Source organism: Fundulus heteroclitus, chromosome 7 (genome assembly GCF_011125445.2).
Source record: "Fundulus heteroclitus isolate FHET01 chromosome 7, MU-UCD_Fhet_4.1, whole genome shotgun sequence".
Lineage (NCBI taxonomy): Eukaryota > Metazoa > Chordata > Actinopteri > Cyprinodontiformes > Fundulidae > Fundulus > Fundulus heteroclitus.
In genome coordinates this window covers 20,820,506-20,833,435 of record NC_046367.1, presented here as the reverse complement: position 1 = coordinate 20,833,435, position 12,930 = coordinate 20,820,506, and the positions used below count along the sequence as shown (strand labels likewise).

The 12,930-nt window shown below is 40.7% G+C and overlaps 2 protein-coding genes and 1 non-coding gene across 3 annotated transcripts; 1 reads left to right on the top strand and 2 right to left on the bottom strand.

Moving 5' to 3' along the window:
* Positions 1-20: 20 nt before the first annotated feature.
* On the top strand, positions 21-6,905 carry LOC118563709 (mitochondrial pyruvate carrier 2-like). Its single transcript, XM_036139161.1, has 5 exons — positions 21-52; positions 3,469-3,509; positions 4,284-4,368; positions 4,785-4,896; positions 5,988-6,905. The coding sequence occupies exons 2-5, from the start codon at positions 3,498-3,500 to the stop codon at positions 6,034-6,036; spliced, it is 258 nt and encodes an 85-aa protein (XP_035995054.1). The 5' UTR covers positions 21-52; positions 3,469-3,497; the 3' UTR covers positions 6,037-6,905.
* Positions 6,906-7,930: 1,025 nt separating this feature from the next.
* Positions 7,931-12,537, bottom strand: rpl24 (ribosomal protein L24). Its single transcript, XM_036139160.1, has 6 exons — positions 12,474-12,537; positions 12,272-12,347; positions 11,605-11,715; positions 9,261-9,397; positions 8,205-8,268; positions 7,931-8,062 (listed from the first exon to the last, which is right to left on the bottom strand). Exons 1-6 carry the CDS (start codon positions 12,476-12,478, stop codon positions 7,982-7,984), a joined length of 474 nt encoding a protein of 157 aa, XP_035995053.1. The 5' UTR covers positions 12,479-12,537; the 3' UTR covers positions 7,931-7,981.
* Positions 10,575-10,756, bottom strand: LOC118563838. The gene has a single exon (XR_004931457.1). It is a non-coding gene; the product is annotated as a small nucleolar RNA SNORA23 (small nucleolar RNA).
* Positions 12,538-12,930: the final 393 nt, after the last annotated feature.

The following is a 12,930-nucleotide window of genomic DNA, read 5'->3' as shown; positions in this document are numbered from 1 at the left end:
TCGAGCACATACTGCCCCGCCAAGCTGAGACCGATCTACAACCACCCGGCAGGTACAGTACCGTCCAGCCAATGGGACACTGGGGAGGTGCTGCTGGGAGTCCAGCTGTGGAAGTTTTATGCACATCCGGAGAAGAGGAGGAAAGTAAGAGCAGCTGCTGTCTAATCTGTGCGCCTTGATTTTACGGAAAATCGTTGTTTTCATATGGTAATCCCACTCTTGGAGAGCTTAATCTACTGCAGACAGGTCTAATCTGTTTAGATCGGTAAAAGTTTATGGAAGTTTCTGCCCCCCTAAGGCTGTATACATTCTGGTTTGGCAGCATTTAGTTCATTCAAACTTTCCGGCTTTTCTCAGCTGACGCAGCTATAGTGTTGCTGCGCTTTGTTTTCTGTCTTGGGGATTAAACACAAATGCTTATTTTCAGTAACAAATACGTTTTTTTTTTATACAGCCTTTGTTAACCAGATTAGCACTACTTTCATAATCATAGACCTTGAAAGGCAACGTGCAACGTTGATGCACTGTTAAAAATGTAAAAATCAAGAAAAAATGCTTGACAAAAAGGAAAAAAAAGAAAAACAGATTAGAGGTCTTGGTTTGTCTCCAAGATGGAGATATTTCACAATTTATGAACTGTTGTAATAGTCTGGGTGGCATTTTTACACCTTATTGTGACCAAAAATGTCCTGCAAATCTGTTTCCCCCAAAGTAAATTGATGTTTTTTTGCTTTTAAAAACTTTAAAAAATGTTGTGTATTCTAAAGGCCTAATTTATGCTACAGGCCTGCACCTGATAAATGATAGTAAACACTGGGGAAAAGGAAGAAAAAAAAATCAGTGACCTCAACATTCCCTCATGTCAAGACTCATGACTTGTATTATATGTTGCCTGCTTAACGTCTATCAATAAGGGTAGCATAATTATAGCAGAAAAACCTGCTAACATGACTTTTTTTTTCCCTCACACACAGAACTACAGTCTAAACTCTCCAAACCCAGAAAATAACTCTAGCTTTAATATCCTTAAGAATGCACTGAGGCTGATTTTTAAGTTTACTGAAGGGAGATTACGATGATACTGGTGTCACTCTGGGCGCTCTGGCCTTCACTTTCCAGAGTTGTTTTTTTTTTTTATGATTCAAGGACAACTTTCCTACCAGGTAGTGAGGGGCGGCGACAAAGGCCACCTCCCTCCAACACGATTTGCAGCGACAGACGTCCCACTTTTTGTGTTCAGCTCGCCACGTTTGACAGGAGTGCTGACTCAAGACCTGCAGCTTTTATGCTGGGCGTTGGAGCGCTTGCTCGGTTTAATTGTGTGTCATTCCTGTTTGTTGGATGTGCAACTCTGTTCTGACTGTGCGGCTGGATCTGTCAGAGACCGGAAGGAACGCAACTCTCGCTATTAGCCGGTCTAACAGGCCCAACATTCATTACTTTGTGCAGCTGAAATGCAGACTGCATGACAGGTTTTTTTTTTAGTCTCTTTAAGAATACAAAGGCATTGTCATAAAAAATGTTTTGCAAACAAATTAAAGCTTATTAAACTTCTTTAGAGCTGTAAATAGTTTTCTGAGGGAGTCTATATGTAAATGTAGTAAGAATGCAAAATGTTGTAAAATATAAAAATAGCACTGGATTTGCATATTGCTGGCCAGAGAACCAGCAGGTTGAATGCAAAAAAATTCAATTTATTTTATAAAATTGATTACATTTTCTTAGTCTGGATGTTTTTTTTTTTTTTTTTTTCGTTTTTTTTTAATGGACCAAAATTAAATAATCCCATTTTTTGCCTTTAAATGTGTTCTCACACAACCTATTCTTTGGTTATACTCGAGTTTAATCAAAATCTTCAGAAGGAATTAGACGTGCGTTTACCTTTGATGCATTCTGTATATCGGCACAAAATACCGCCTAGAACTGCGTTAATGTCATTGTTGTTGCTTTAACAGAGCGAGAGTCCATGTTTTTTTTTTATATTGTGTTTTTAAAGTTGCCAGTCTCGGGTATTAAAGGCGGTAAGTAGAGGTTTATCTCTTTCGCACCCACTACAACATTAAAAACACAAAGTGCTGTACAATGCAACATTATTCCTTTAAAAAACAAACTGCTATAAATGAAACAAAACCGAAAAAAATAATAATAAAACTGATTTGTTGTTGGTTATTTGTGGCTCCATACAGAAGGAGATAGTTTAGTGTTAAATTAACCCTGTCTGTCCTTTTTTTTTAAGCGAACGACGAGCTAAATCCTCCCTGAGCTTTTTATTTATGTAACATTTCACGTACGTCGTTGTTATCTAGAGACTAGTAATCGTTCCCTCACAGAGCTCCTTCTTCTTTGCCGTAAAACCAAAACAAATTCCCCCTAATGTGCTACGTGTGCGCACACTGTGCTGTATAAATATTTGATTGTTTTTATTTCAAACAGCGAAGCAGCCATTGTCCCGCCTGCTGCTCAGATGATCCAGCGTATTGGTTGTTTTCCTCTCCACTGTCGCTTCATGCTTGCTCAGTATGAGGGATTGCTGCAAAGCCATGGACAATGTAGATGACTCTCCCTGTGGCTCTACGCTCTTTCAGGAGTGAATGCTGCTTGTCAAGATGGCTCACCCGCTACTACCATCTAATGTAGAACAGATTACTGGATCAATGTGTGCTTCTGTGCTTGTTTGTCTCTCTTGTTGTGTCTCTGCTCTGTCTTCTGTAACCCCAGTCAGTCGAGGCAGATGACCGTTCATACTGAGCCTGGTTCTGCTGGAGGTTTTCCTTCCCGTTAATGGGGAGTTTTTCTTTCCACTGTCGCTTGATGCATGCTCAGTATGAGGGATTGCTGCAAAGCCATGGACAATGCAGACGACTCTCCCTGTGGCTCTACGCTCTTTCCCAGGAGTGAATGCTGCTTGTCAGGACTTTGATGCAATCAACTAGTTCCCTTATATAGGAAATGTTTAACCAATCTGTATAATCTGACTGATTTTTGATTTTGTAAAGTGCCTTGAGATGACATGTTTCATGAATTGGCACTATATAAATAAAATTTAATTGACATGATGCAATCTGCTGGGTTTCCGTAGAGAGGAAACTTTTTTACCAATCTGTCTGGATGATATGATGAATTTGACTTTGTAAAGTGCCTTGAGATGACATGTGTTGTGAATTGGTGCTATATAAATAAAATGTTATTGTTTTGGTTATAGGAATCTTATGTAGAGGTAATAAAGAAATAAAACCCACTGAATTTTGCTGTAGTTTAAAAGAAAATTTGCTTTATTGCTCATACTTTTATACCTTTTTAAAGCATAACGTGAGGAATTAGTGGAGTTTTCTGCTCATGTAGCCTGCATGCCGCTCCTAGCGTATCGTCGGTACGTTGGGGCACCTTTTCGTTTTCCACGCCATCGATCGCTGTAAATATTTCCATATTTCCACGTCTCACGTTTTCCCTCTCTCCGTGTCTCTCCAGGTCCAAAGACGGTTTTCTTCTGGGCCCCGATGTTTAAATGGGTGAGTGCCCTCTCACACACATTCATCTGCGAACCCGTGGCGAAAAACAGAGGTTGTTCCTAACCTTTGCTGGCTTTTGGCACCCTCAAACAAAGTTCAGCGTGACGTCATCACAGGGCGGTCTGTCTTCTCGTCTGGTTGCCAGTTCAGGCCACGAACGTTGTGTACCTCACATGTTCTGGGGTCAAAGTCCGAGCTGAGGGGCCAACTGACTGGTGTCATAGATATTTTTTTACGATTTTGTTATTTTAAAGCATATGTGCCAAACTCAAGGCCCGTGGGCCGAATCCGGCCCATCAAGGCAATTTATCTGCCCCTCAAGAGCCAAAAAAAAAACACATTTCATGTAATTTAGTAGATAAATATAGCCTTTTAAAGTGTATAAAGTAGCTGAACCTGTGCCTCCTGTGTTATTTTTTTAACTGTGTAGTAACAGCATCCCACCACTAGATGTCAGCTTTCCCACAACACATTAAAACTATCCAAAAAGAGGAAAATAATGATAGTTTAATGAGTTTAAAGTGTAACTCACCCCAATATCACCTTTGTTTGCAGATAAACTGTTTAAACTGGGCCTTGTGGTGCTACTTTTATGTTACTGTGATTTTTATCTTATACATTTTTATGTGACTTCTCTGAAATCATCTATCAAGTATCATCTATACAGGCGCAGCCGGCCCTTTTTAATGACTCCATGATGCCAAAGTGGCCCCATGTAGAAATGAGTTTGACTCCACCGGTTTAAAGGCAATCTGCCTTGTTTTTGCTCCGCAGGGCCTGGTCATGGCTGGTTTGGCTGATATGACTCGACCAGCAGAAAAACTCAGTACCTCCCAGTCTGCAGTGCTGACGGCCACGGGTGGGTTTCAGTCACATTCATCACATTTTTTATGTTTTGGAGCATGTATTTGACCTTAATAAAAACTTACATTAATAAACGTGAAGGTATTAAACATTGACGCATAGCTTGGTTGAGGTAACATCAGGTTACAACAAATGATCACTGTTTTTTCCCGCCTCCATGGAGGGAAGGCGACAAACCGTGAGGACCAGATTCCCTGTAACGGTTCCCTCTGTGCTGGTTTATCTGGCCTGAGAAGATTTGATCAAATAATGCTAAAGGTCACCCGCTACATCTCCCTTTGCAATGTGTTACTACAAACAAGCCTTATCTCTCAGCCTTTTTTTTTTTTTTTTTGGCCAAAATATAGACTCTGATCCGGTTTGTCGTCACCGTGGACAACCCCCTCACCTCTTCTTGTTCTCCTCCCTCAGGGCTCATCTGGTCCAGATATTCACTGGTTATTATCCCGAAGAACTGGAACCTTTTCGCTGTGAACTTCTTCCTCGGCAGCGCGGGAGCGTCCCAGCTTTACAGGATCTGGAGGTGTGTGTGTGTTTGTGAGTTCACAGCAGAACGTGGGACTGAAAGGTGATTTATCAGTGGATTCCTCGAGTTAAATAGGCCACTTTACCCCCCTGATGATCTCCTGATCGGACTGCAGGATAAAACCCGTGTTAATTTCTGATGTAAAACACCAGTAAGATAATTTCTGACCCTCCAGTCTAGAGATGTGGTATAACACAACCTAAACGACCGAACTACCGTCTGGAAAACGGCATCAAACGGCCTCTTTTGGTAAAGGTTCGGTAAATATCGGTACCGGCAAAGTGACAAACGTCTCATTCTCAACTTCTGACAGTTGCTGTAAAAAAAATGTCATCAAATACCTGCAATAGTGAATGGTTTAAATTTGTGATCAGAAACTTGTGAAGATATTCCATGAAATGTGAAGAAAGGAAGTTTTTACGCTCATTTAATAAAAGAAAATGTTAATAGCTAATCATTACAGCTCTACCTGCACTCCATGCGCACATACTTATGGTGCAGCAACATTAGTTGTCCCGAAGCTGTGCAGTGCAGAGTTTGGACTGCAGGTGGTGCTACAGGGCTTTTACTAAAGTGATCTCACCTGGTCAGTGCTTCATCTTTCTAGCAGTAACAACTAAAAGACACTAAAACGGGAATTTAATTTATTGTCAAAACTCAACAGTTTTTCAGACTCCGATTTCCAGAGTTATTTGTCCTTTCCAGCTCTTTTTAAAGGTATAAATCCAAAACTTAATTAATGGAGTTTGGCAGAAATTAATTTAATATACAAGCTATAAAAATCTGACTGTAAGGAAGGTGATGAATGGATGTATAGCTGGATGGTGAACGGATAGACGCAACCTTCAGAGAACAGGACGTAGAATAAAGACTGGAAATATAATCCATATTTTTCCATACAATCTTCATCCGAGAGCAGATTTCTCTCTCGCCCAGACTGAGTAGAAACGTGTTTATTGATGGGATCCATTTGGCCTTAAGGGACAAAAGTCTGGCCTAAATTGAGTACACAGAAAGCTACAAACAACAACAAAAAAGTGTGCGTTTTGTATATTTTCTTATCATCTTCGTCCTTCTCGTCTGTGCAGTTACGATCAGGAGCAGAAGGCCAAGGCTAAAGAGGCAGCCGAGTCCTGAGGAGACTGTCGCCGCGGTGCTGCTGACACAAGGGGAGACTCTTCCATCATCATCCTGTACTGTTTCCATAAAACCCATGCCATAACCAGATTTTAACACATTAAACCTGCTCACCCTGAAGGAAATATGCACTTCCCCCTCTCCCAAGTTTCACATTTCCTCAGGGTGTCTAAAATAAGAACATTTGATTTTGTTTTTTAAATGAGTTTAAGAACCGTGGTCATCAACGCACAAGTACTGCTTGTTCATCGAGTTTTCTGATTGTACAGTGTCTGATTTAACCCGCCATGCTTTTATCATCCTGTGCACGAGTCGGGGAGTTTTTGCTTCGGATGTAGCAATCATCAGTACCTCGAGCAAAGTTCCCAACCCGCCCGCCTAACAAGGTGGATGTGTGCTGAATGTTACCCTGAATTTACGGACTTCATATTTACATAGATTTTAAATCTTATTGGGAGTCCAGGTGTCTGTACCTCAGCAGTCATTAAATCATTGACTACCACCTAAGGGTTCCTCACTTTCACGTCTTTTTTCTTTTTTTAAAACCAGTCGGGAGAACAAACCCTGTTTTATATATTTCTTTATTTTGACAGAAATGTGTTAAATGATTTAACATGTGCATGCAGCTTTGCGAGTCAACGAGCAAACACTGGTACAGACTGTGACGGCTCTTTATAAACGTCCTAAAATCTATGATCTCAAATGTTTTATTTTTCAACAATTGACTATTTATGCAGCAACACCCTAATTTTGCAATAATTGGTGTAATTAATCTGCCGACTGTTCAAAGATATTTAAAGGTTAATTATTAATTGTAATGAGATTTGTATCGGTATGGCTATGTATTAATAAATCAGACTAACACAGCCTGGCTGCGTCAGAGCGTTGACAATTAACTGGGAATATACACACAGATGTTAATTAGTGCTTATGAAAATGCTTGGACAAATATCAAATGTTTCTTGACTCAGACATGATTGTAAGTACAGCTGAAACCACAGAATGCCCTAAACTAAAATAAGCCCCCCCTTATTACATCCTGTGTTTGGTCAGGTAGGATTATCATACATTTTCAACTTTCTTCAGTCTGAAGTTCACCTACAGTCCCTTTAAATAATAACTAAGGCTCTGATGGGTGACTCATTAAATTTGATTTAACCAGCGGTACAACATGTCAGGAAGAAGTCTTTACTCCCCAATCAACAGTTTACAAATGCACCAAGACGTAGACGATAACTTTTGGGGACATGTCTGGTGGTCTGATGAAACCAAAGTTGAAGTGTTTTTATATTTGAGTGTGAGAAAAAGCTGGGAGGTGGCAGCATCACATGTTAAGAGGGTGGGTCCAATAAAGGTGACAAGTTACACCAGATGTTCCCAGGACCACAGTCCCAAACTACTGAGCTTCAACCAAAACATTTGACCAAAGTCGTCGTTTCTAAAGGAACTTCTATCCAATGCGGAAGGTGTGGAAAAGTCGCCTGAAAGACTGGAAACTTCTAATTCATACAATAGAAATGTTGGTAAATATAAAGCTAAATTAAGAAATGCTTCTAGTATGCCAATATCTGGTTTTAACTGTACATCAAAACAGACATGATGCTAAATGTAACTTTAAATGTTTCAAGCCTTTCAGCGTTGGGTGGAAATACTGTGTAAACAGACCAAAAACACATCAATACTCCCTCTTACTGTTAAACCCAAAATAAATAAAGTGACATTTTAAGAAGTGGTCCTTCCTGAAGCAGCTGAAGGCCACTTGTCCTCTCAAGCTACACTGAACTCATGTTTCCAGGTTAAACAGCAGCTCAGGAGGAGCAACTAGCACCATGAGGCAGAAAGAACCAGATCAGAGCATCTTGATACGATGAAAAAATAAACAGGAAGACACACATAAGGTCTGACCACAAAACTTTATTCACAAGCAGTAATGGTGAGCCCAAGTTTAGCGTTTTCCTCCGACACGAGGTGCGTTGGGCTTCATGGGCTTGGCGATCTTGGGTTTCTGTGCCGTCTTAGCAGAGGTCTACGAAAAGAAAGATGCGTTCAAAACAACACGCAATGAATTTACATAGAAACTGGAACTGACTCACTTAAAAATCCAAAATTTGCTGAGAATAATAAGCAGAAACGTTCAATGATTAATGGAGTTTAACCACGTTTCTCACCTTTGCACTTGGCGCAGCGGGCTTCTTGGCGGCCTGCTTTGCCTTCTTGGCCTCCTTGGCAGCTCTACAAGAGAAGAAAAGTGTTTGAACAGTAGATACCGGACAATTTTTCATAACATTTTAATAAAATAGTTTGGTAAATTGCCGATGTTTTGAGGATAAACCTGTCAATTTAGGTTCTAGTAAAAAATTCAAGAATCTAAGCAACAAAAACAGACAGTTCCACATTGTTTTATTTCCAGTAATTCATTTTTAACATGTTTTGCAACTCCTGTTAAACAGATATAAATAGTAATTCATGCTTCTAATAATTAAAGAGAACGGTAACTGTAGACTGAAGGCAGCATTATGGGAGGTGCTTAGACTTCTTTTAGGTGGAGTTGGGTTCTGTTACCATTTTCTTCGTGGTCCATTTCTTTTTCTGCAGAAAAGAACTACGTCCTCGTTTTGATAAAGAGTCCATTAGACCAGTGGTTCCCTGGTCCTGCATGTTTCAGGTTTCTACTTGCTGCTAACCACCTGTCCTAAATGCACGGGTGATTAAGAGGCTCCTGTCGCCCTTGATGGCTGCAGGTCATGCATTATTTGAAGCCAAGTGAGCTGCAGCAGAGCCAATTAAAACATGCAGGACGGGTACTTGAGGACCAGGGTAGGGAAGCACTGCATTAGGCCTTAAGTGGAGGGTCAAAACAGAACAGGCGTGTCTATAAAGAGTTTCCTCCCCACAACCCGTTTAATGTCTAATAGATCTTTGCAAACCTTCCTGAATCTTTAACTGCTCACATTTTCATTAGATGGTTGTTGGCAAAGAAGCAAAGAGTTGTTTTTGTCCAGACCACACTCCTACCAGCCATTAGCTGTAAGAGTGATTTATGAGGACATGGCTAAACGCTGACTAGTCTCCTTTTATCAAAGCCACATTTCATTACGTCTGAAGGAGCTCTTAAAGAGTTGGTTTGAAACACAGAAAGCAATCACATCACTCAAAACGCTCAGTGGAGAACGTCTCAAAGCCAAGTCAAAAACCAGCACGGGACTTTAAGCTCCTCCCCTTACCTGATGGCCTGCTCCCTCTGGGCCTTACGGACCTCGGGTTTCTGGTTCCTCTTGGCCAGAATCTCAGCCAAGGAGGCGCCAGTGATGGCCCTCTGGAACTTCACTGCGCGGCGGGTACGCTTCTTTGTCACCTCTTCCTGTGGAGGCAGGAAAGACGTGGATTAATGTGCTGCAGACCAGAATATTTGAAGGTCTTTTTAAAGACATGAACAGGCCCAGTGTTTAAGCTAAAGAATTAAGTTTTCTTTAATATCATATCAGTGGGGATAAATATATATTTTAGGCATCTCTGGCACCATTATCTGTGTCCAGCGTGGCTGAGACTATCCAGCAGACTGAGCTCATCTGGAATCTAACAGCTAATGAATATTACACTCCACAGTCCTGAGGAGTCCTACAGTGCCTGATGATAACAGGAAGAGGACATAACATATAGACACTCCTAGCTTTGTCTAAAGAGAAAACAGCTACCGCCATCAGCAGATGAAAAGGACGATGTGAATTTCTGTTGAACACATTTCTAGATTATTCTGAATTCAGCTTCTGTCTAAATAACTCATTTAACTTTACAACAGTTATCCAGTCCGATGGAAAATACCCATTTTATTACGAACCCAACATCCCTGCTGGACCATCATGGTTTCAGGGACGTTCAGAGAAGGCGCATTAGTGAATTCATCTAGAAAACTGATTCTGAGTTTTAACTTTACAGTCGCATCAGAGCGTGAGGGCAGACTCGACCGACCAAACGTCTGCTGTAGCCGTATTTAAGCTAACGGACGGTTTAACGTCACCAGGCGGGGGTTTGTAAAAGCCGGCATAAGCTCTGGGCTCAGAGACGTAAACATTACTCAGACAATGAGGTGATATTTAAGCAGCAGATAACTGTCTTCCTACACTGCCGTATTCAAAGGTACAACAAAATGTAAGATAAATAAAACACCTCATGTATGAAACCGGCATTTTTTGTGACATAATTACACAGTTCTCTTGGGATTCTCTGGCCACGAAAAATCAACCCCATCGGGTTTAAGCCTGGCTCAGGTCAGATAAAAACAAGTATTTAAGAGTGTTGACTCACCATCTACTTAACTAAGACAGAAGTACATCATATACATTTAACCAGCCACAAGAAGGGAACTCCACGTGCATCAGAGTTCCTCAGCAGAAGCACAAGAGGCAGGTTGCTAGTGTTAAATTAAAACAGCCTTCACCTGACAAGGCGTACACTAACTCCCCATTAAACACCCTGCAGTGTGCCTGAAATAATAGATATTAACTAAGTGGAGCGTCACCGCTTTGGGTAAATGAGCGTTTTGTTGGAGAGTTTGGAGGCTGGCCGATGATGAGGCGTCTGTGAAGACCTCAAAGGCCAGTACTATGATCCCCGCTTTGTTCTATGGCTGCGGGTGGGGAGTGAGCGCTGTAGCCGAGACCGCAAAACGCAGCCCAACAACAACGCGTAACACAGACCAGCACTGTGCACACCGTTCACCCGCAGCCAACGGTGTATACGATCAACTTTACATATGTTTAAAAAAAAACAGCTAATAGACATATTGGAGTGGTTCTTTAAAACTGTAGAGTTCAACCTGGGCTAAAGCACCAATCAGTGCCATATGAAACTAAAGATATGTTACATTCAGCCATTTCTTTTTAGTTTAAACTATAAACCTAGCATTAAACATCTCTTACTGTGCAAAGACATGCTTCTTGTCTGCACAGCATGTAGGAAAAGGAAACATTTCAGCCGAAAGTACATCCTCAGAATGCTTTGACTGGTTAGATTCTCAAATTAAATTGTGTTATAGTCGAGGCTCTGCTTACACTCTGCAACATGGCCAAAATTTTGTCGGAAGTAGTCCGGACAATTGCTTTGCTGAAATTATTAAAAACAAACAGCATCCTTCAAAGCTTGGCAACACCTGCGGCCTCCTACTTCATCTCCTGGGAGCTGCTGTCTATAGATGCGTCCCTGCTCCAACACAGCCGCATTCCTCCTCAGCGAAATACCAAAAGTTTCTCACTTACTCTATTGTGGCGGTAAAAGGAGCTGTGGAAAAAGTCGGCTGGACTAAAATAATCAGGCAGTGCACCACTCTGAAAAACTTAGGGTGTACCACTGCAATAACTTAAGGCTGTTCATTAAAATAAAATGCAAAATGCATTTCGAAATCAACCAATTGTAGAGATTAAACCCTGCTTGGCGTTCAGCTTGTGAATACCTGCAGCCAGCGGTGTATGGGGTATATGAATATAAACTCAAAGTGAAAACAAACTTCTGCAAACATTTTTTTCCAGATCGGGATAAAACCGGGTGGCGTTTATAGACCCTGGTACTTACAGACTGGCCCTTCTTGTGCTTGCGTCTATACAGCACAGTCCAGTTGATCTGTCGGGGGTTCCTCTTGGACAGAAAGGCAGACTCGCACTTGGCGTTCAAAAACTGGAAGACCTAACAAAAACAAAACGATTGCTATAAAAGGATGTTTGTGTAGCACCGGAAATCTGAGTTAGTAGCTCAATAGACATTTGATGACAGGATTACACCAGTAAATTACGTTATAAATACGACAATAAGTCACAATATTGTTAGAATTACTAAACTGTGTGGACATACAGATAATAGGTTGTCATTCGTCACATAACCCTAAGTTTAACAAGAAGTAAACTTAAAGATAGTCAATGCGATCAAACTAAGAAATTGCATGTAAATTCAGCGTATGCTTAACTATAACACTTTTTACAATGCCATTTCCCGGTTAACAGCCTCACGTGGGTATATGCTTCTAAAAGGATTTAAATGAACAGTTCTTGGTTGTCCATGATGACGCTGGAAGCTAACGTTAGCATGTTAAACAGCTTTCCGGAGCACCAAGACGACCTATTACCGAGTGAACTGACAGGCCCGAACACCTTTTTATTAATTTTACACAGAAAATTAAGATGTACCCCACAGAACAGCTACTTTTAGAACGGGAAAAGGTCTCAATACAACGTGAAATGGTTACCTTTCCGTCTATCCTGGCATATCGGCGGCCATGGCCGGGGTATATTTTATACCCGCTAAAACTGCACAACTCGACCCTGAAACCAAGAAATATAACAGGTCACTGAAAGAAGAGTTCACATTATATCGGTTCAGGTAACAGTTGTCTTGACAATGTTTATTAAACAGTTAGGATTGCTTTTGATTATATTCTGTACACTCACTTCATGATGGCTACGAGAGGGCTCAAAACCGGAAAGGAAGATGCCGGAAGCGGAAACTGATTTACAGGTCATTTATTTGATGATTAAAAAAAATAAATACACTGGAAATTTAATTTGATCGACTTATTGTTGTTTTTTGCATTGGTGTGTTTTAATATAAAATATTCAAACACGTTTTTTTGTCAAATCAATATGTTTAGCTAGACGGTACAACATGACGTCATAATTTTGCCGTTGCATAGCAAAAGGTGAAAGTTTTGAATTTATTAACAAAAAAAAGTAAATCAACATATAGTGCTTCCTTATAAAAAATAAGTAGTTTCTTTCAACTTCATTGTTATTTTTTGTTTATTTTCTAATTCCAATTTTGTTGGCGGGACGCGCGTGCAACAGCGGACTTTCAGTAACTGTAGTCCTACAGGAGCTGAAATGTGAAGCACTCTAAAGGAAGAGGAAG